This window comes from Balaenoptera physalus, assembly GCF_965194825.1.
Source record: "Balaenoptera physalus genome assembly, chromosome: 12".
In the NCBI taxonomy this organism is placed as follows: domain Eukaryota; kingdom Metazoa; phylum Chordata; class Mammalia; order Artiodactyla; family Balaenopteridae; genus Balaenoptera; species Balaenoptera physalus.
The window spans coordinates 44,883,330-44,907,386 of NC_138897.1; the positions used below are offsets into that span (position 1 = coordinate 44,883,330).

Sequence of the window (24,057 nt, forward strand, 5' to 3'; positions counted from 1 at the left end):
AACAGTAAAGGAAATAATTTGGACATTTAATAAAAGGAAAAGTCTATTCTGAGTAATATATTCGTATAGGAATCCCCAAGCTTTAGAAGCAAGCCATTTTCCCCCATGAAATGAAACAATGGCAGATGGAAAACTCGGTGAGTTGTTTTGGTTTTGTAAACATCAGTGATCCATAATATCTTATTTTTTAAAAAGTGCATTTGTGGGCTTCCCTGGTGGCGCAGTGGTTGAGAATCTGCCTGCCAATGCAGGGGACACGGGTTCGAGCCCTGGTCTGGGAAGATCCCACATGCCGCGGAGCAACTGGGCCCGTGAGCCACAATTACTGAGCCTGCGCGTCTGGAGCCTGTGCTCCGCAACAAGAGAGGCCGTGATGGTGAGAGGCCCACGCACCGCGGTGAAGAGTGGTCCCCACTTGCCGCAACTAGAGAAAGCTCTCGCACAGAAACGAAGACTCAACACAGTCATTCATAAATAAATAAATAAATAAATGAATAAAAGAACGTGAATTTCTAAAAAAAAAAGTGCATTTGTGCAATAACAGACTAACTAGAGATTTTGTTTTTAAACCTGATGGCCTATCAAAGTCCTGCTGATTTGGGTTTATTGTAAAAATGCCCAAGGAGGTAGATTGCTTTATTTTGTTCCTTTTAACTATCAATATCATAAGAAAAGTTCTTTCCTCTCTTTGACAAAATTGATAATTCCAGCACTTTGTACTTCTACACCCTCCAAATTAAATTGATCCTAACCCCAGAACTTTCAAGGTAGACATAAATCTTGACTATTTCTTTTAAAGAACTCAACATGTAAGATGTTAAACAAGTAAGATGCAAAAACAAGTAAGATGCTCAACTAACCATTCTAGGGCTGATTTGGCCTTTGTTCCTTTCTAGCAAGAAATGTTTAGTTGTTAATTACTTTCCTCTTCTAGAGTGCTCAAGACTAAGATGGCATGGACAGAAAGACCTTTTGTTTTTGTTTTATAATTATTATTATTTCTAATAATAATAAATTTCTCCTCCTCCTTTTTTAAAAAAAAATTAACAAAATTGCCAACCTTTTATTTATTAAAAATACAATAAGGCTTTTTCACTTATCAAATTCTCATGTTGCAGCTGGAAGAGACCTTGGACATCATCTCATCCTACTTCTTATTTGATAGATGCTTTTTGTAGGATGAGCTCTCAGTAATGTTTTATTTTTTATTTTAAAAAAATTTTTTATTGGAGTATAGTTGATTTACAATGTTGTGTTAGTTTCTGCTGTACAGCAAAGTGAATCAGTTATACATATACATATATCGACTCTTTTTTAGATTATTTTCCCATATAGGTCATTACCGAGTACTGAGAAGAGTTCCCTGTGTTACACAGTAGGTCCTTATTAGTTATCTATTTTATATATAGTAGTGTGTCTATGTCAATCCCAATCTCCCAATTTATCCCTCTCCCCTGCCTCCCCACTTTCCCCCTGGTAACCATAAGTTTGTTTTCTACATCTGTGACTCTGTTTCTGTTTTGTAAGTAAGTTCATTTGTACCATTTTTTTAGATTCCACATATAAGCGATATATGATATTTGTCTTTCTCTTTCCGACTTGCTTCACTCAGTATGACAGTCTCTGGGTGCATCCGTGTTGCTGCAAATGGCATTGTTTCATTCTTTTTTATGGCTGAGTAATATTCCATTGTATATATGTACCACTTCTTCTTTATCCATTCCTCTGTCAATGGACATTTAGGTTGCTTCCATGTCCTGGCTATTGTAAACAGTGCTGCAATGAACACTGGGGTGCATGTATCCTTTTGAATTATGGTTTTCTCAGGGTATATGCCCAGTAGTGGGATTGCTGGGTCGTATGGTAGTTCTATTTTTAGCTTTTTAAGGAACCTCCATACTGTTCTCCACAGTGGGTGTATCAAGTTACATTCCCACAAATAGCACAAGAGGGTTCCCTTTTCTCCACACCCTCTCCAGCATTGGTTATTTGCAGACATTTTGATGATGGCCATTCTGACTGGTGTGAGGTGATGTATCATTGTAGTTTTGATTTGCATTTCTCTAATAATTAGCAGTGGTGAGCAGATTTTCATGTGCTTTTTGGCCATCTATATGTCTTCTTTGGAGAAATGTCTATTTAGGTCTTCTGCCCATTTTATGACTGGCTTGTTTGTATTTTGATAACGAGCTGCATGAGCAGTTTGTGTATTTTGGAGATTAATCCCTGGTCAGTGGCTTCATTTGCAAATATTTTCTCACATGTTGTGGGTTGTCTTTTCGTTCTGTTGATGGTTTCCTTTGGTGTGCAAAAGCTTTTAAGTTTAATCAGGTCCCATTCATTTATTTTTGTTTTTATTTTCATTACTCTAGGAGGTGGATCAAAAAAGATATTGCTGCGATTTATGTCAGAGAGTGTTCTGCCTATGTTTTCCTCTAAGAGTTTTATAGTATCTGGCCTTACATTTAGGTCTTTAATCCATTTTGAGTTTATTTTTGTGTATGCTGTTAGGGAGTGTTCTAATTTCATTCTTTTACATGTAGCTGTCCAGTTTTCCCAGCACCACTTACTGGAGAGACTATCTTTTCTCCATTGTATGTCCTTGCCTCCTTTGTCATAGATTAGGTGACTGTAGGTGCATGGGTTTCTCTCTGGACTTTCTACCCTGTTCCATTGATCTATATTTCTGCTTTTGTGCCAGTACCATACTGTTTTGATTACTGTAGCTTTGTAGTATAGTCGGAAGTCAGGGAGCCTGATTCCTCCACCTCCGTTTTTCTTTCTCAAGATTGCTTTGACTATTCAGGGTCTTTTGTGTTTCCACACAAATGTAAAATTTTTTATTCTAATTCTGTGAAAAATGCCATTGGTAATTTGATAGGGATTACACTGAATCTGGAGATTGCTTTGGGTAGTCTAGTCATTTTCACAATATTGATTCTTCCAATCCAAGAACATGGTATATCTCTCCATCTGTTAGTGTCACCTTTAATTTTTTTTTCATCAGTACCTTATAATTTTCTGAGTACAGGTCTTTTGCCTCTTTAGGGAGGTTTATTCCTAGGTATTTTATTCTTTTGGATGCAATGGTAAATGAGATTGTTTCCTTAATTTCTCTTTCTGATCTTTCATTGTTAGTGTATAGGAATGCAAGAGATTTCTTGTATTAATTTTGTATCCTGCAATTTTACCAAATTCACTGACGAGCTCTAGTAGTTTTCTGGTGCCATCTTTAGGATTTTCTATGTATAGCATCATGTTATATGCAAACAGTGACAGTTTCACTTCTTCTTTTCCAATTTGTGTCCCTTTTATTTCTTTTTCTTCTCTGATTGCTGTGGCTAGGACAATCAGAACTATGTTGAATAAATGTGCCGAGAGTGGACATCCTTGTCTTTTTCCTGATCTTAGAGGAAATGCTTTCAGTTTTTCACCATTGAGAATGATGTTTGCTGTGGGTTTGTTGTATATGACCTTTATTATGTTGAGGTAGGTTCCCTCTATGCTTGCTTTCTGGAGATTTTTTATCATAAGTGGGTGTTGAATTTTGTCAAAAGCTTTTTCTGCATCTATTGAGATGATCATATGGTTTTTATTCTTCAGTTTGTTAATGTGGTGTATCACATTGATTGATTTATTGAAGAAACCTTGCATCCTTGGGATAAATCTCACTTGATCATGGTGTATGATCCTTTTAAGGTGTTGTTGGATTTGGTTTGCTAGTATTTTGTTGAGGATTTTTGCGTCTATTTTCATCAGTGATATTGGTATGTAATTTTCCTTTTTTGTGATATCTTTGTCTGGTTTTAGTATCAGGGTGATGGTGGCCTCACAGAATGAGCTTGGGAGTGTTCCTTCCTCTGCAATTTTTGGGAAGAGTTTCAGAAGGATAGGTGTTAACTCTTCTCTAAATGTTTGACAGAATTTACCTGTGAAGCCATCTGGTCCTGGACTTTTGTTTGTTGAAAGTTTTTAAATCACAGTGTCAATTTCAGTAGTTGTGATTGGTCTGTTCTTATTTTTTATTTCTTCCTGGTTCAGTCTTGGAAGGCTGTACCTTTCTAAAAATTTGTCCATTTCTTCTAGGTTGTCCATTTTACTGGCATATAGTTGCTTGTAGTAGTTTCTTATGATCCTTTGTATTTCTGTGATGTCAGTTGTAACTTCTCCTTTCTCATTTCTAATTTTATTGATTTGACTCCTCCTCTGCCTTTTTTCTTGATGAGTCTGGCTAAAGGTTTATCAATTTTCTTTGTCTTCTCAAAGAACCAGCTTTTAGTTTCATTGATCTTTGCTATTGCTTTCTTCACCTCTATTTCATTTATTTCTGCTCTGATCTTTATGATTTCTTTCCTTCTACTAACTTAGGGTTTTGTTTGTTCTTCTTCCTCTAGTTGCTTTAGGTGTAAGGTTAGGTGGTTTATTTGAGATTTTTCTTGTTTCCTGAGGTAAGATTGTATTGCTATAAACTTCCCTCTTAGAACTGCTTTTGCTGCATCCCACAGGTTTTGCATCATCATGTTTTTGTTGTCATTTGTCTCTAGGTAATTTTTGATTTCCTCTTTGATTTCTTCAGTGATCCATTGGTTGTTTAGTAACACATTGTTTAGCCTCCATGTGTTTGTGTTTTTTACAGTTTTTTTTTTCCTGTAATTGATTTCTAATCTCATAGCATTGTGGTCAGAAAAGATGCTTGAAATGATTTCAATTTTCTTAAATTTACCAAGGCTTGATTTGTGACCCATGATGTGGTCTATTCTGGAGAAGGTTCCATGTACACTTGAGAAGAAAGTGTATTCTGTTGTTTTTGGATGGAATGTCCTATAAATATCAATTAAGTCTCTCTGGTCTAATGTATCATTTAAGGCTTGTGTTTCCTTACTTATTTTCTGTTTGGATGATCTGTCCATTGGTGTAATTGGGGTGTTAAAGTCCCCCAATATTACTGTGTTATTGTCAATTTCCCTTTTTATGGCTGTTAGCATTTGCCTTATATATTGAAGTTCTCCTATGTGGGTTCATATATATTTAAATTTGTTATATCTTCTTCATGGATTGATCCCTTGATCATTATGTAGTGTCCTTCATTGTCGTCTCTAATTTAAAATTCTATTTTGTCACATATGAGTATTGCTACTCCAGCTTTATTTTGATTTCCATTTGCGTGGAATATCTTTTTCTATCCCTTCACTTTCAGTCTGTATGTGCCTCTAGGTCTGAAGTGGATCTCTTGTAGACAGCATATATATGGGTCTTGTTTTTGTATCCACTCAGCCAGTCTGTCTTTGGTTGGAGCATTTAATTCATTTACATTTAAGGTAATTATTGATATGTATGTTCCTATTGCCATTTTCTTAATTGTCTTGGGTTTGTTTTTGTAGGTCTTTTTTCTTCCCTTCCGCTTTTGTTCTCTTCTCTTGTGGTTTGATGACCATCTTTAGTATTGTGTTTGGGTTGCTTTTTCTTTTGTGTGTGTGTTACCTATTGTAGTTTTCTGGTTTGCACTTCCCATGAGCTTTTGAAATAGCAGTCTATATATATACAAGGTTGTTTTAAGTTGCTGGTCTCTTCATTTCAAATGCAATTCCCATTTCCTGCATTTGTACTCTCCTCTTCTCATGGTTGCTGGTTTAGATATCATATTTGTGTGTGGATGTTTTCCTACTTTTACTGTATTTTTGCCTCTACCAGTGAGCTTTCCCATTTGTGATTTTCTTATTTCTAGATGTGGCCTCTTTATTTCCTCCCTGCCTAGAGAAGTTCCTTTAGCATTTGTTGTAAAGCTGGTTTGGTGGTGCTGAATTCTCTTAGCTGTTGCTTGCCTGTGAAGCTTTTTATTTCTCTGTTGAATCTGAATGAGAGCCTTGCTGGGTAGAGTATTCTTGGTTGCAGGTTTTTCCCTTTCATCACTTTAAATATATTGTGCCACTCCCTTCTGGCCTGCAGAGTTTCTGCTGAAAAGTCAGCTGATAACCTTATGGGGATTCCCTTGTATGTTATTTGTTGCTTTTTCCTTGTTGCTTTTAATATTTTTCCTTTGTATTTAATTTTTGTCAGTTTGATTAATATAATACAATATAATATTATAATTAATATATAATCTCAGGCCCTTTCTCTTTCTCTTCTTCTTCTGGGACCCCTATAATGTGAATATTGGTGAGTTTAATGTTGTCCCAGAGGTCTCTTAGACTGTCTTCATTTCTTTTCATTTGCTTTTCTTTATTCTGTTTTGCAGAAGTGATTTCCACCACTCTGTCTTCCAGCTCACTTATTCGTTCTTCTGCCTCAGTTATTCTGCTATTGATTCCTTCTAGTATATTTTTCATTTCAGTTGTTGTGTTGTTCATCTCTGTTTGTTTGTTCTTTAGATCTTCTCTTTGTTAAACATTTCTTGTATCTTCTCAGCCTGTGTCTCCATTCTTTTTCCGAGATTTCGGATCATCTTTACTATCATTACTCTGAATTCTTTTTCAGGTAGATTGCCTACCTCCTCTTCATTTAGTTGTTGTTGTAGGTTCTTTATCTTGCTTCTTCGTCTGCAACATATTTCTTTGTCATCTCATTTTGTCTAACTTACTGTGTTTGTGGTCTCCTTTCTGCAGGCTGCAGGACTGTAGTTCCTCTTGCTTCTAGTGTCTGCCCCCTGGTGGGTGAGGTTGGTCCAGGGGCTTGTGAAGCCTTCCTGGTGGGAGGGAATGGTGCCTGCCCTTTTGTGGGTCGAGTTGGGTCTTGTCCCTCTGGTGGGCAAGGCCATGTTGGGGGGTGTGTTTTGGGATGGCTGCAGGCTTAGTACGACTTTAGGCAGCCTGTCTGCTGATGGGTGGGGCTGTGTTCCTGTCTTGCTGGTTGTTTGGCCTGAGGCATTCCAGCACTGGAACCTGCAGGCTGTTGGGTGGGGCTAGGCCTTGGTGCTGAAATGGGGACCTCTGGGAGAGCTCATGCTCTGGGGCCCCTGCTACTAATGTCCTCGGCCCCATGTGAGCTACAGCCAACCCCTGCCTCCCCACAAGACCCTCCAAGACCCCTAGGTAGGTCTAGCCAGGCTCCTATGGAGGTACTGCTTTGTGCTGGGTCCCAGTGCATTTGACACCTCGTGTGTGCCCTCCAAGAGTAGAGTCTCCATTTCCCCCAGCCCTGTGGAGCTCCTACACTCAAGCCCCAATGGCCTTCAAGGCTAAATGCTCTGGGGGTTCTTCCTCCCAATCTCAGACCCTTAGACTCTCTTGGAGGGCTATTTTTATATGGGAACGTCCCTGTGTAGCCTGCGTGGGTTTAAGATATATATATATATATATATATATATATATATAGATAGATAGATTTTTTTTTTTTTTTTTTTGGTGCAAGGGCTGTTTTTAGTATGGATGTCTGCTCCCTCTTTCCTCAGTGTATGCTGGACGTTATCCCCTTGATAGGGGTTTGACTGGTGTTGTGGTGACTGAAGCCTGCCCTGGGTATTGAGTGGGGCCTCCCCTTTGCTCTGTGGTTGTCGGGGTGGGGTCTGCTCCCTAGTTGGAGTAGAGACCCCAGATTTGTTTCTTAGCTGTGTTTCTGATCTGTGATGCGAGGTAGGTGGGATTGGAGCAGTCCCACTGGGAGAGAAGGCACTGAGTATTCCTCCTCTGGAGCTGTTCACCTGTGAGCATGCTATGTTGTGTCACCTTTCACCTGTTGTGTGAGCTCACAAGTTACTCTGTTATTGGCACTGCTCTCAGCCCCATCTTAACTGTGGGTATGCTGGCAGTTGGCCCTGGTGTCTCTCAGGCGTTGTTTTTACCAGGCCACCAACATAGATACACTGAAGTCATGTCCCAAGATTGCGGTAATCCTGGATCTGGACCCACTGTGGGCGCTATGGGGGCAGCTCTGACTCTGACCTGGACCAACCCCCGCATGTACGTGCCCACAAAGTCCACACCTGCTAAAGCCAGACCCATCTCAGTTGCAGGAGCACTTGTTGTCTGTTCAGATGTTCCGCAGGCGCTGAGTTTACCAAGCCAGTTGCAGGGGTTTAATCTGTGGTTTGTGCAGGTAAAAGAAGAGATTTCAGCTCTTCTTCCTTAGTCACACAGCCCCTGGGGCTCAGCTTTGGTTTCAGCCCCACCTCTGCATGTGGGCCATCCATAGGCGTCTGCTCCCTGCCCAGTCGAGGGGGTGGAGGCGGTGACCAGGGATGCACTGGCATGCTTTGGTGGGAGGGGGCAGAGGTGGCGACTGACGGGGATGTGCGAACCCACTCCAGCAGGAACCCCTCCTAGTGCCTCTGGGGGCAGGGGCCAGAGGGCGGGGAGAGAGGCTGTCATGGTGGCCCTGCCCTTCACATGTCACTCAACAATGGCGCTTCACTTCCATGGTGGTCTGGGCTTCCTCCAGGAGCATTCCTAGTTGTGGAGTTCCTCACTCCCATCCCCTGAGGCTGTCTCCACACAGCCCACAGCAGTCCTCTCCCCAGGTCTGCTCTCCAAACCCTACGTTCCAGCATCCAGCCCCCGTCCACACCAGCAGACACACAACTCAGGCTGGGGCATGCAGGGCTGTGTCATGGACCACCAGTGTAGGTCTCACTCTGTCCTGCCTGCCACAGACTGGCTGCTGTGCTCTCCTTCAGGCCCCTGATGCTCCCCTTCTGTCTCAGCTGATCTCCCCACTGGCAATGGGGGTTCCCTGGGTGCAGGAACCTCTCCTCTCCTTCAGGTCCTCCCGAAGCCCCCACAGGGTGCAGGTCCTGTCCCGCTTCCTCTTTTCTTTTTTTCCTTTTCTCTTTTTTGTCCTACCCGGTTATGCGGGGATCTTTTCTTATCCTTTTAGGTGTCCGAGGTCCTCTGCTAGTGTTCAGCCGGTGCTCTGTAAGAATTGTTCCATTTGTAGATGTATTCTTGATGCCCCTGTGGGAAGAGGTTAACTCCATGTCCTCCTTCTCCGCCATCTTCTCCTTCTCCCCGCTTCTTCTTAATATTATTTTCTACATAATACAAAACATTCCTGTCTTTTTCTTGGAAGACTATAAAAATCTCATTCACAATTTTCTTCTGGTTCCTAGGAAACTGTTGCCCAGGCTGCTGAAAGAAGTTATTTGGGAAGAGTCACTATTTCTTTGAGAAAAGGGTGAATATTCAAATGACCTGAAATCAGCTTTGGCTCTGGAATACCAGACCAAGAATACCATGTGCTAACTCCGGGAATGGCACAGTTTAAGTGTGACCAGGAAAATCAGGCCTGGAGAAGGCAAGAGTCTTATATCTGTAGAGATTAGCATCAAAACAATCACCAAGATCCTTGGTATTCAAAAGCCATACTCAATATTGACTGTTCTCTTTCATGTAGAGATATAAAAGACCAGTCATCCAAATGTACAATTCAGACTTCTTATATACAAACCTGTGGGACCTTCAACCTAAACCAGTACTTTCTCATACTGGACACAAACTCCATTAGTTCATACAATGCATTCAGTCAGTAAATGTTTACCAAGTACCTAATGATTCACAGGGGCTGGTGCTAGGATTAAGCTCAGGCTTAGTTTATAGAGAGGGGAAGGAATATGTGAGAGTAAGAAATGAGATACTCTGAACAATCTGGTAAAGAATCATAAATAACTCAAGGCAGTATAAGGTAATAATAACAGCTAACAGATATAGTATGCTTAGTATGTGCCTGGTACTGTTCTAAGCCTTTTCCATATACAATGTATTCTTTTTAAAATAAATATCTTTATTGAAGTATAATTTGAATACCATAAAATTTACCCCTCTTAAGTGTACAGTTTGATAAATAGTAGTAAATTTATACAGCTATGAAAGCATAGCCACAACCCAGTTTTTAATATTTTTGTCATGATTTTACTTATTCATTTTTGTAATCCAGTTTTAGAATATTTCATCACTTCAAAAAGTTCCCTCATGCCCATTTGTAGTCAATCTCTTCTCCCTGTTTGGTCTGCTCCCATTACTCTCCAGCTCTATCTTTATAGTTTTGCCATTTCCAGAAATAGATACTATTTCTTAATATATAATTTACAGATAAGGAAAATAAGCTGTAGGGGACTTAAATGACGTGCCCAAGATCACAAAGCTAATAAGTGACCAGCATTCATATCCAGCCAATCTGATCCCAGGGTTTTCACCATTATGCTATACTGCTGTAAAAAACAATATGAAAAGTCTGAGGAATTCAGAAGTGGGAGAGATCACATCTGGCTGTAAGATTAGGGAAGATCTGATGCAGGAGGTGAACTTTTGAAAGAAAGGAATAAGGAGCATGGAATTAGCAAAAGCATTAAATTAAAAAACCTTAAGGCTAAATATTTAATGTATTCAGGAAATATTTATTGAGCATCACTATGTCCTTTTAGCTTGCTAATCACTTTAAATCACTTTACCTGCATTATCTCATTAATCCTTATAGCAGTCCATAAATTATATTATTGTCCTCAATTTACAGATAAGGAAGTGGAAACTGTGAAAAGGTCAAGCAGCGTGTCCAATATCACATAGGGGCTGGTCGGAACAAGGCTGGGCTTTGAATGCAGTCAAGGTCTATTTGACTCTGAATTGCAAACTCTTAAACATTGTGTTAGTTGAGCTCTAAAATAAAATGAAGCAGCAACAACAATTTAAAAACCCAATCTGGGACTTCCCTGGCGGTCCAGTGGTTAAGACTCTGTGCTCCCAATGCAGGGGGCACGGGTTCGATCCCTGGTCAGGGAACTAAGATCCTGCATGCCACATGGTGTGGCCTAAAAAATAAATAAATAAAAATTAAATAAACAAACAAATAAATGAATAAATTAAAAAAAACCCAAACTGATCTTTGGAGAGATTATTCTTGTGGCAGAACTTAGAATAGAGTGGAACAGAGAGAATGGAGGCAGGCAAAGCAGTTCACTACGACTACAACTGCTGGGTGGCATCTTGGGTGATAGAAGGGGAAATTAAAATAGGTAATAGGAGGAGAAACAACTGGAAGGGATTTGTGGCTGAGGTGAGAGGGGAGAAGAAATGCCTGGTAGTGATAAGAAGATAAATATCTTTTTAGTCACTATCACGGAAAACCTGAACATTAGTCTTTTTTTTTTTTTTTCCGTTTTGATACTTCTGTCAAAAACTTGGTTGAGACAATTGATATTTGATGGGGAAAATTTGAAAAAGAAATTTTAACAGAGAGTGCAGGGACTTCAAGAGTACGTAGAATCATGAGGAATCCCTCATGAGGCACAATAATGTATGTATACATGCTCATTCATTTTTCTGGGTAAAGAGACCATAGTTTTCATTATATTCTGAAAGGGACCCCAAAAAGTTCAGAATGATTGCTCTAAGGCATAGGGCAAGTTTATTCCTTTTTCTAATTCTATAAGCTCTATTCCTTATTAAGTTTCCAGAAAGCTATATATCAGCTTTTAATTATATTTGTTCCTTCTATAAAATTTGATTTAATATTAAGTATACCAACAATTACATACAGTTAATGCATATTCATAGAATGACATATCTCTCTATATTTATACACACACACAGATACACACACACACAACCACACCCACACAAAGACAATGTACACATTTTAAAAACAAAAGTGCTGGTAAGACTATCATCCACTAAGCAGATAAATCTCATGTATAAATGCATATGTTTATATATATGTAAATATATGTGAATATATTTATGTAAATAAACACACACATATATTTTTGCATACACAGATGGTATTGAACATAATGGATCATGTCCTGTTTATACAGAGCTGGGGGTATGTCTGCTCATCCATCAATCGACATCTCACGATAAGAGAACTTCTTAGAGTTAACATTTAAGAAAACTCTGTTTCTTGACCCTTTGTTTCATTTTGCATTTTTAAAATAGCTGAGCTATATTATAATATTCAGTTTAGTTTAAAGAATAAATGATAAAGAAAATACCAGGGTGAGCCCTTTCTAGATCAAGAAATAAAATACTGGCAGCATACAACCTGGAAGCATCACCAATGCCCATTCCCGATTACAATCTCTTCTCACATCCAAGAGCCAGCCACTATTCTCATAAGTACTCCCTTTCTCTTCTCTATAGTTTTACCACTTATGTGTGCATCCCAAAATGTGATTTAGTTTTGCCACTTTTGAACTTTATACAAATAGAAATATATTGTATATATTCTTTTTGAGACCTTTTTTGCTCAGTATTATGTCTGTGAAATTGATCTGTGTTGATGATTTATGTAGATGCAGTTTGTGTTCTTTGCTATACAGTATTCCACTGTATGCATTTATGACTTTTTATCCACTCTGTGATTGATGGACATTTGGATTATTTCTGGTTTGGGGCTAATGTGAATAATGCTGCTGTGACAGAGGCCGCTAGTTATCCACCAAAACACACTCTTCCCTTCTTCCGGGGTACACAGCTAGATTATATTCCCCAGTCTTCCCTGTAATTATGTATGGTCAGGTGGAAAACTAGTGCACACTACGTGTGCCATTTCAGGCCTGTCCTATGAAAACCTTGAAGCCTTTCACATGTACTCTTCCATTCCCTTCCTACTCTTTGTTGACCTGCTATGGCAAGGTCAACAGTTTCTTACACAAACTCTTTTAGAAAACAAAGGAGAAAAAAAAGACTTCCTGACTCATTAAAAAAGAAAACTGTGGTGAAATACACATTTACCATTTTAACCATTTTAATGTGTACAATTCACTGGCATTAGGTGCATTATAATGAATGTTGTACAACCATTGCCACGTTCTAGTTCCATAACTTTTTCATCACTCTAAATGGAAACCCTGTACCATTTAAGTAGCCATTCTCCTTTTCCCCCTCCCCCTGAGCCCCTGTGAACCACTAATCTCCTTTGTCTATTCTGGATATTTCATATAAGTAAAATCATACAACATGATTCCATCAACATGGCCTTTTGTATCTGGCTACTTTCACTTAGCAAAATGTTTTCAAGGTTCATCCACATTGTAGCATATATCAGAAGTTTATTCCTTCTTATGGTTAAATTATATTCCACTGTATGTATATATTGCATTTTATTTATACATTCATCTGTCCATGGACATTTGCATTGTTCCCACCTTTTGGATATTATGAATAGAATTGCTATGATCATTTGTGTACAAGATTTGCTTGAAAGCATTTTGTCAATTACTTTGGGTATAAACTTATGAGTGGAATTGATGAGTTATATGCTAATTCTATGTTTAATGTATTGAGGAATCACCAAAGTGTTTTCCACAATGGCTCCATAATTTTAAAGTTCTAGCAGCAATGTATGAGGGTTCTGATTTCTCTGCATCCTCTCTAACTTATTTTACATTTTAAAAATTGTAACAATCATAGTGGGTGTTAAAGTGGGTATCTTATTTGATTTGGACTTCCCTAACGATTAGGGATGTTGAACATCTTTTCATGCTTGTTGGCCATTTGTACATCTTCTTCAGAGAAATGTCTTTTCATGTACTTTGCCCAGTTTTTAAATGGGTTATCCTTTTGTTTTTGAGTTGTAATAGTTCTTTATATATTCTGGATACCAGACCCATATAAGATACAAGATTTTCAAATTTTTAACCCACTCTGTGGACTATCTTTACATTCTCTTGATGGTGTTCTTTGGCACAAAAATTTTTAATTTTCATGAAATTAAATTAATCTATTTTTTCTTTTGGTTGCTTGTATTTTTGGTGTCAAATCTAAGAAACCACTGCCTAATCCAAGGTCACGAAGATCTATACCTATGTGTTCTCTGAAGAGCTTTATAGTTTTACCTCTTATATTTAGGTCTTTGATTCATTTTGAGTTAATTTTTATATATGGCATGAGGTATACAAATGAAGGATCCAGCTTCATTTTTTTCACATGTGGATAGCCAGTTGTCCCAGCATCATTTGTTGAAAAGACTATTCCTTCCCTATTGAATTGTCATGGCACTCCTGTCAAAAATCAATTGTATCAACTATCTATCTATCTATCTATCTATCTATCTATCTATCTATCTATCTACCTACCTACCTATCTATCCATCTCCAGCTATCTCCTTATATCAGTACCACACTGTTTTGATTACTGTACATTTGTAGTAAGTTTTGAAGTTAGGAAGTTTGAACCCTCCAACTTTGTTCTTCTTTTTCAAGACTGTGTTAGCTATTGTGAACCCCTGCAATTCTTTATGAGTTTTAGGATCAGCTTTTCCATTTTTGCAAAAAAGTGTTGTTGGGATTTTGATAGGAATTGCACTGAATCTGTAGGCCAATTTGCAGAGTACTGCCATCTTAAGGATATTAAGTCTTCAAATCCATGAATGTGGGATGTCTTTCCATTTACATCTTCTTTAATTTGATGCAGCAATGTTTTGTACTGTTCAGTGTACAAGTCTTGCACTCAGTTAAATTTATTGCGAGGTATTTTATTGTTTTGATGCTGTTATAAATGGAATTGTTTTCCTGTTCCTTTTCAGTAGTTCATTACTAGTGTATAGAAATACAATGGATTTTTGTGTTAAATTCTTTCCTGAAACTTTGCTAAATTCATTTATTAGCTCTAAAAGTTTTTGTGCAATTAGCTATAGTAGTTTTTGGGGTTTTTTTGCATTCTCTAGGATTTTCTATATATAAAATCATGTCATCTGCTAATGCAGTTTAACTTCTTCCTTTCCAACTTGAATATGTTTTATTTCTTTTTCTTGCCTAATTTTTCTGTCTAGAACTTCCAGTAAAATGTTGAATAGAATTGGCAAAAGTGGGAATACTTGGCTTGTTCCTGATCTTAGAGGAAAAAACTTGCAGTCTTTCACAATTGAAAATGACATTAGCTGTGGGTTTTTCATAGATGCCCTTCATCTTGTTGAAGAAGTCCCTGCTACTCCTATTTTATTATTGTTTCTATCATGGAGTGTTGAATTTTGTCAAATGCTTTTTCTGTGTTAAGATGATCATATTTTTTCTTTTTATAGTATGGTATATTGTATTGATTGATTTTCATATGTTGAAGTACCTTTGAATTCCTGGGCTAAATCCTATTTGGTCATGATATATAATCCTTTTAATATGTTGCTGCATTCAGTTTGTTATTATTTTGTTGAGGATATTTTCATCTATATTCACAAGGGATTTTGGTCTGTAGTTTTCTTTTCTTGTGATGTCTTTGGCTCTGGTATCAGACTAATGCTGGCCTCATTTTAATGATTGAGTAAGTGTTCCTTCCTCTTCTATTTTTTGGGAAGAGTTTGAAAAAAAATTGTGTTAATTCTTCTTTAATATTTGGTAGAATTCACCAGTGAAGCCATCTGGTCCTCGGCTTGCCTTGTTGGGAGTTTTTTGATTACTGATTTAATCTCTTTACTTGTTATAGGTCTATTCAGATGTTCTACTTTTCTTGAGTCAGTTTTGGTAGTTTGTGTATTTTTAGGAATGTGTCCATTTCATCTAGGTTTGTTGCCTTTTGGTTGTCTATTGTTTGTCTCAACTGTGATTTTTTTACCCCAGGCGGCAGTGTTCATTTGGCTTTCAGTGTTTTCAAGGAATGTCCTACATGTAACTGCTTCTCTGTCCTGAAAAAGTTCAGAGGTAGGAAAAACAAAGGCAGTCTCCTTGTAACAGTCTTTTGGGAAATCCACAGACAGGTTGAAACAGACAAACAAAACTCCTTGAGAATAAGGTCTGCTTCCTCTGGGACCAGGTACTCACACCTGGAACTTGGCTGCCATCTACAAGACTGCTGCCACACTGTGGAAGGGGTCAGGGCAAGGATAAATTAAAACCTCATTAAGTTCTCCTACCATGTTTCAGTGGCCTTTTTTCCCGGTTAAGCATTTGCTTGGTTTCCATAAATCATTCACCATCTTTCAGAGCTCTGATAATGTTGGTTCTGACAGTATGAGCCAGGTTTTTCAGTGTTTCTGGCAAGGGACAAGCCCCTGGAAGTCCCTACTCTGCCATTTTTGCTAACATGCTCCTGACTCATTTATGACACTAGTATAACTCTGATACCAAAACCTGACAAGGTCATTACAAAAAAAAGGATATTACACACCAATATCTCCCAATCAGTGTAATTCATCAAATTAACAGAATAAGGAAGAAAACACATGATCATCTCAATAGGTGCAGAATAAAAAGATTTGATGAAATTTAACACTCATTATGACAAAGGCTTTCAGCAAATGAGGAGGGAACTTTCTTAACCTGATAAAGGGCATTTACAAAAAGCCTACAGCTAAAATCATACTTAATGGTGAAAGACTGTCTGCCTTCCCTATGACAATGGGAACAAGGCATGAAGTCCACTTCTACCATTTTATTCTACATTGTAATAGAAGTCCTAGAGAGTACAGTGAAATAAGAAGAAATAAAAGGCATAAAAAGATTGGAAAGAGAGTAACTGTTATGGACTGAATTGTGGTGTCCCCCTCCACCCCCCGCAATTCATATGCAGAAGTCCTAACCCCCAGTACAGCTCAGAATGGGACTGTATTTGGAGACAGGGCCTTTAAAGAGGTAATTAAGGTCAAATTAAGTCATATGGGTGGCCCCTAATCCAACATGACTCTTTGTCCTTATAAGAAAAGGGAGACACACCAAGGATGCACGTTCACAGCAAAAAGGGCATGTGAGGACACACTGGGAAGGCAGCCATCTGCAAACCAAGGAGAGAGGCATCACGGGGAATGACTGGAAAGGAACGTGAGGAAGTTTTCATGAATAATGGAAATGTACTATTTCTTAATTATGTAGGTATACGCAATTGTCGAGGCTTATCAAACTGTACTATTAAGTCCTGTGCAATTTTATTGTATATAAATTAAACCTCAATTAGAATAAAAGAAAATGAAAAAAACCCCACAGTTTTCTTGGCTCTTAAGGAGTGCTGTTTTTAAGACCCCACTCTACTGACTTTCTTTGACATTACCAATCAATCACCATTAGGACTTTGAAGGGACCAGCACATACACTTCTTAAGCCACTAAATCATTGCAGGGACTGAGGTCAAAAGGTCTAATTGATTAGATCCTTGTTGTGGGAAAATGGGGCAAGGACACAAAAAGAAAAATTAATATATATACAGTCAACCTTTGAACAACGTGGGGGTTAATGCGAGCGTAACTTAGAGTTGGCCCTCCATATAGGCGGTTCCTCCACATCTGTGGATTCAATCAATCACGACTGTTTAGAACTGCAGTATTTACTACTGAAAAAACTCCGCATGTCAGTGGACTCGGCAGTTCAACCCTGAGTTGTTCAAGGGTCAACTGTAATATATTAATTCATTAAACAAATACATTATGAGAACCTACCACATGTTAAGCAACATTCAAGGAAATGGGGAAACAACAGTGAACATAAGGAGTGCTTATATTCTCATGGGAGAAGACACAAAACTTACATAATAAGTAAGTAAATTATATAGTATTTTGAGATACTTCTATTGCAGAGGATAGGAAATGTAGAGCCTCTGGTTCAAGTTACTATTCGATATATAGCAACTTCAACTCTGAATGTTAGTCTCTTGCGTTTGAATTTTTTTTTTGAGGGGGCTGGGCAGGACGATTTAATCTACATGTTTAGGTTTATTCATAGCTCTATACTACGCTTGTCTTCTGTGTTCTAATGATAAAGGTATCAATTTTTAACTTATCTTTTAGCTCAGACTACTGGGAACCGGAAGTAATATATTGTGGTATCCTTTCTAATGATTAAACATATAATAATAATGATAATGCTAATAATAAAAGAAACATGAATAAATGTTCCTTAGAGGCAAGATGGAAATGGTTTCTGTACTTTAGATACTCCTACTTGCTTATTTCTTTAATCAGGACTGTAATATTAATCCAACATGGGCTACAAAGATTCTCACATCATTGCAAGCACAGGCTCACTTAGAGGAACAACTAGGAGCTTCAGAGATTATTTCTCACTTCAGATTATTCCTTCATTTCCAGTAAAAGAAAAATGTGTTTGGGAGTCTCTCAGGGAGTCTCAACCAGTGACAGCTGTTGTATATTATATAACCTAAAAAAACCCGAAAGACAAAATGAAGGGCATGGTCAATACCATCAGGTAAATCCAATTTATTCTAGGTTCAGCCTCTCTCATACCCTCTCAAAGTGTTAAGGGGAGTCAGAGATCAATGTCAGAGAAATAAACAGGAGGTAGCTCTAAATGTAGTATTGGGCTTCGTAGTATTGGGTTAGTATTTTCCTAATTAATTCTGGAACATGAGTGCTCAGTGGCCTCACAACCTCTGCCAGCCCATCAGCATAACAGGAAAAAATATTCTCCCAGATTCGAGGGCTCTTATAAAAGAGAGTCAGTGATTGTTCAGGAAGGGGAGGTTCTAGGCAAGCTAGGAGAGAATAAAAATACTGCTGTGTAGGGAGGAAAAAAGAAGAATGAAGATTGGGTATTTTTAGATTTATGCCTTTGGCTTAAAAGTTCTTGAATCAAGTTTGGATTTTCCTAAGTAATGTCTCCTTGTTCCACAGAGCTCAATAAAAGCAACTAAGACAGAACATTCCAAGCATCTATGACTGAAAAACAATTTATATTTTAAGCATAATTCTGACAATACTGTACTGTACTGATATTTTTGCAATCACAAGGTTATTTCTTGAGACAAGAATCAGGTCTGCTTTTTTTTTTAAATGTTTAGTATTAATAAAGTTGACAGAATGGTGAGGAAGATAGGAGAGGTAAAGGAGAAACAGACTGATAATAAAGATTAATGGTCCTGCAGTAAATGTCCTATGTAGTACTTAATGATTAAAGGACAACAAAAGTAACAAAGGATATAAAACAGAAGAATAATATATTTAAAAACTCAGACATGCTAAAGAGAGGAAAGCAATTAAGGAGATGATAAACCAAGCAGTGTAACTTAGGTAATTGGTGTCAGGTCATTGCCTTATGCTAAACAGGGGGTCCAATCCCGCTACAGCACACCTTGGAAAGTTGGTCTCCCGCAGCAAATGCCAATGCAATAACTTTGCCCTGTACGGTGATCTGTGTATACCACCAGCTCTGCAACGGGCAGAATGGCTCAAAGGGGCAGTTTTAGCTCCTCAATGATCAGGTATACCATAATTTTGCTAATGGCTCCATACTAGAATAAAAGAAGAGAAAAATACAAGACAGCATTTCTTATGAGTAGAAGAAAAAGTTAATAGTTGCTGTGAATACCTTGAAACAAAACTCTTTTAAAAAGATGAAAAATTTTCCATTTTTCTCACTATAATGCTACAACCCTCCCCCCCACAAAAAAAAAAGAGAAGGAAAAAAAAAAACTAATGAAAAAAATAAAACCATGAGTGAAAACTGTTCTTGAAAACTGCAGAATTATAACAGCTTTCTCTTGGTTAAATTGATTGGTATAGTAACATTATAAAATGACTATTAGGATTCATTGTGCACAACAGAAAGTGCTGAAATGTCAGCAGACTACACAGCAAAAAGTAATGGGTTCTGAACCCCTGTTAGTCAAAAATGATTTTGTTTCAAATTAGAAATTGATTTTTTTTTTTTTTTTTTTTGGAAAAAAGCCCTTTCTAGACTTCCGGCTTCTGTAGCTGGGCTTGGGAGAGATTAACCTCCACCATGGCCAGGGCTGGCCTGATGATACCTTTCTCAAAGTGCCTTTTCAATTGCAGCTTTCTAATGTTGCTGTGGTCTCAACCAATAACACAAGTTATTTGTCCCTTTGCTATCACACTGTATTTTTCTCATTTTGCTATTTTATTTTAGTGCTGACACACAACACAAATTTATTGTCAAGTTAATAGAAGACTATGTTGAGCCTTGCAGTGTAACTACCACACCAATTCTGACTGGTTCTCCACTCTCCAAAGTGCAATGACTAAGAATAGAGGGAGCCAAAAGTAAGAGTTTCCCATCTCTGAAGGACTACTAATAGAGAAAGTAGAGAGGATTCCATCTCACGTACTAAGTCTCCTCAATTTCATTTTTGTTTCTGGTAGCAAAGTCTAAAAAGACAAAAGTTGTTCTAAGTTGTCCTAAAACAATAGAGATCTGCAGAACTTTTGCCCTATGTCAAACAAAATGTACCTTTGCTTTTGTTTCAAATTGTGGATAGTCTCCCTTCTGAAGCTTGGACTAATTATCATCTCTCAGTTATCTGGGAGAGGACTAAGCGATTTCTAGATTAATCATAATTAAAACCAAAAAACATGACAAAGTTGGCAGCTGATGAGGAAAGGCAGAGAGTAGTATACCTGTAAGATCTCATAGAGCACTGCTCAATTCTCAAATAAATAAATGTGAGAGTGGTTAGAGAGATTATGAAAAGTTGGTTGATTAACACTAGCAGTGGGCAGTGCTGGCTAGCTAGCCCAGTAAAAAAAGAGGTAAACAAGGAGGAAATCAGGGTTAATGGTTGTGAGCAGGAACAAAAGATGTCTGGGAAAGAGGCATGAGCAGAAGGGGGCTCTGAGACCTTTTGGGCCCTTTGTTTTCTGTACATCATTTCTGACCGATGAAGCTCAGACTTGTTCCATTCTGTCCCAGAGTCCCTCCTTTAATGATTCCAGGAGAGATTTAAGCCAAAAGTCACTCCAGAAACAACTGGAAAATGCAATTAAATTTGACTGCCTCACTCAACCTTTCACATAGTTATTTATAATTGATTTCTTTTAAAATATCTACGACATATAAAATAGGAAGGATTATTGGCACTTCAAAGACTGCTAGGCAATACAGGCTTAAGACGTATGAGGTTCTGTTTTAGCCGCAATGACCTCTCCTCCACCCTCCTTGTATTTCCAGTTAATCGAGGATTAACTGTAGTTGTTAGAGTTTACTTTCTCAGCAAAGATTTATGTTCAATTTCTTGTCCTCTTTATTTGCTTTAAGCATTATTTTATGTCTATGACCACATTTGCTGCTTAATAATTCTTGCAGTTTGCTGTTTGCAAAAAGAGGGACACATTAGACAGTTTCTCATATGAGTGTTGTAAGAGAAATGTTGATGCAATTCACTGATCTAGGTGACGTGCTACCTTTGGCCTTGCGGGCCCATGTCAGTTTGTAACACATTTGACTCTTGTTCAGGGTTATAGGAAATCATCTGGAGCTCATGGCTAGCAGCCATCAGCAACCACCTGCCCCCAAGAGCTTCCCGTTTTGCTACTACAGATGCTGAGCTTACCTCTTTGGGGTTGATATGCATCTTTCTTTTGACCTGTCCACAGGGCGTCATCTTCCATATGTGACTGAAACCCAACTGTCTTCTTCTCCCTTCTATTCTCTCCATTGTTAGTGGAGTCTTGGTACTTTTTGCTGGATGATGATGTTCCAAGCATCCAGCCATCATATTTTGACTTCAATAAACTGAAAAGAATAAACATTTATGAGCTGTAGAGAGCACAGCAGGGGGTATAGATCACACAAAGGCATATACATTCAGTATGAGTTGAAATGCAATTCATGGCAATAGAAAGTTTCTTTTTCTTATCTTTTATTGATGTATAGTTTAAATAATTTACTGAAGGTCTATTTTGTGTTCTGCCAAAACAATTTTGGAGAATAAATGGTTTTTATCCTCAAAAAGTTTATATTTGGGGTTGGGGAAATGAGACTCAGACCCTAAGACTGCTAATAAAGCCATAGAGTATGACTAAGAACCAGAGTATCTGTAAAAATAAAAAGTATGCTAAAACAAGACTTGCATAACTAAAATGTTTCCGAGTACTAAAAATGAACATAAGACTAAAATATCACCAATTTCCTTCAAAATGCATTTGTGTTTCTCATTTTCAATTGTTATAGTATTTATTATGTAGTCAGGGTATGTGAGGAATGGTACTATAGTGCTTGTGGGAGAATTGGTCTCTGTCCTCCCATAATTTCATTATAAAGTCAACAAGGCAAATATGGAGTAAAAAAAATTTTAATGAAAATAAACACACGTGCATATGTTTTTCTCTCCAATGAACTATGTTCCCACCATTGCACAATCCCACTTATAACATTTTATTTTTTAGAGAGAAATGTTATGATGATGTGTATCCCTTACTATTCTACCAGCCCCTTCCTTCTAATTTAAGTTCACCATAGACTCGTGATACTTTAGTTTTGTCTTCCCCATGACCACAAACAAGGTGAAAATTAAAATGAAGAAAAATAATTTATTCAAAAAGTAATATTCTAAAAACTAGGATATTTAAACTCCCCAGCAGCAGAGGCAATCTCTAGACAAGAATAAGTTGATGGAGTATTACTGGATCCATTATGAATCCTAGGTGGCCCTTGACCAGGATTCAAATCACATAAACCCATCAAAGTCACTGGGCTTCTTCTGTGTGGATCAGAATTTTTAGTACTGTTTGCTCACATCATAATTTATTAATAAAAACCAATACATTAAATGGTTTTAGGTTCAGAGTGGTAAAAAGAAACAAACTATTAGCAGTATGGCTTTACAGGGGCATAAAGCAGTGTATTACATTTATACACTTAAAAATTTTTTTACCAGAACCCAAGGATCACTTTCCCTTTTGGACCTACCAGTGGAAGCATATCTTAGCTAATGTAACTTCTACTCATGGGACAGGAAAATACGGAGAATAAAACTATATTACTGTTAATGAAAGATAAATTTACCTCAATCCAGAAGTCCCAAACCCTGGCAAATCCAACAACTACATCTCTACTTGTTCTTAAAGAAAAGTTAATGTGACCAAGACTACTGGGTTCCCCAAAATCATACATTCTCAGGTCAGCCAAGCTCCCAATACTAGCCAATGTTGATCACTCCCAATACTGAATAGTTCCTTCCATTTTACACAGAAGATTGTCTGTACCTTTATTCCAAATCCCATCCTGGGAACCTGGGTTCTAATTTCCCTGAAATAAAGATGACTATATAAAAAATTTTCTTCTTTCATTTGCATTTATTTCCAACTTTACCCATCTACTACTCTTCTATTAACATCTCAGAAGAAAATCACAACTTTTACTCATACTCTTGATACCATTTTGGCCCCTTCCCTCTGTGACAATGGCCTGCCAATCATCTCCCTTTCTTATAGCTTACAAGCTCCTCCTCTCAAATGAATTCTCTCCTAGGATTACAAATAAGACCAGACTTTCCATCAAAAATCAAAACCTAAATCTAAATCCCAAAACTATCCCTTAAGTGGAAAAGTATAATAATACTCAGTGTCAGTGAGAGTGTGGGGACAGAAGGATTTTAATATAGTACTAGGGAAACTGCAAATTGGGATAACCCTTCTGTGAGTGATTTGTCACTACAAAATAAAAGTGCACCTAACCTCCTACAATTTCACTTTTAAGAAGTTACCCTATAGAATTACATAAACAACAGTGGAATTAGAAAATTTTCTCATACTACATACAAAAATAAATCCAAAATGGATTAAAGACCTAAATGTAAGACTGGAAGCGATAAAACTCCTAGAAGAAAACATAGGCAGAACACTCTTTGACATAAATCATAGCAATATTTGTTTTGGATCCGTTTCTTAAGGCAAAGGAAATAAAAGCAAGAATAAATGAATGGGACGTAATTAAACTTAAAAGCTTTTGCACAGCAAAGGAAACCACTGAAAAATGAAAAGACAATCCACTGAATGGTAGAAAATATTTGCAAATGACATGACTAATAAGGGGTTAACAGTCAAAATATATAAACAGCTCATACAACTTAACATCAAAAAACCCAATTAAAAAAAATGGGCAGAAGATCTGAATAGACATTTTTCCAAAGAAGATATACAGATGGTCAACAGGCACATGAAAAGACATCGCTAATCATCAGAGGAATGCAAGTCAAAACTATGATGAGATATCACCTCATACCTGTCAGAATGGCTACCACGAAAAAGACAACAAACAACAAATGTTGGTAAGGATGTGAAGAAAAGGAAACCCTTGTATACTGTTGGTGGGAATGTAAATTGGTGCAGCCTCTACGAAAAACAATATAGAGACTCCTCAAAAAGGTAAAAATAGAACCAACATATGATCTAGCAATTTCACTCTTGGGTATACATCTGAAGAAAACAAAAACACTAATTTGAAAAGATGCATGC

General features: G+C 37.7%; 1 protein-coding gene and 1 long non-coding RNA gene across 16 annotated transcripts in view; both read right to left on the reverse strand.

Annotated features, from left to right (window-relative positions):
* KIAA1328 overlaps positions 1–24,057 on the reverse strand; it is a 370,349-nt gene that overhangs the window by 60,963 nt on the left and 285,329 nt on the right. For all 15 annotated transcript variants that reach the window (XM_082416095.1, XM_082416088.1, XM_082416094.1 and 12 more), the window contains one exon: positions 21,153–21,334. In XM_082416095.1, coding sequence (XP_082272221.1) covers positions 21,153–21,334 — 182 coding nt within the window. The remainder of the gene's footprint in view (positions 1–21,152; positions 21,335–24,057) is intronic.
* On the reverse strand, positions 5–21,144 carry LOC309639225. Its single transcript, XR_014251532.1, has 3 exons — positions 13,999–21,144; positions 543–13,966; positions 5–212 (listed from the first exon to the last, which is right to left on the reverse strand). It is a non-coding gene; the product is annotated as an uncharacterized lncRNA (long non-coding RNA).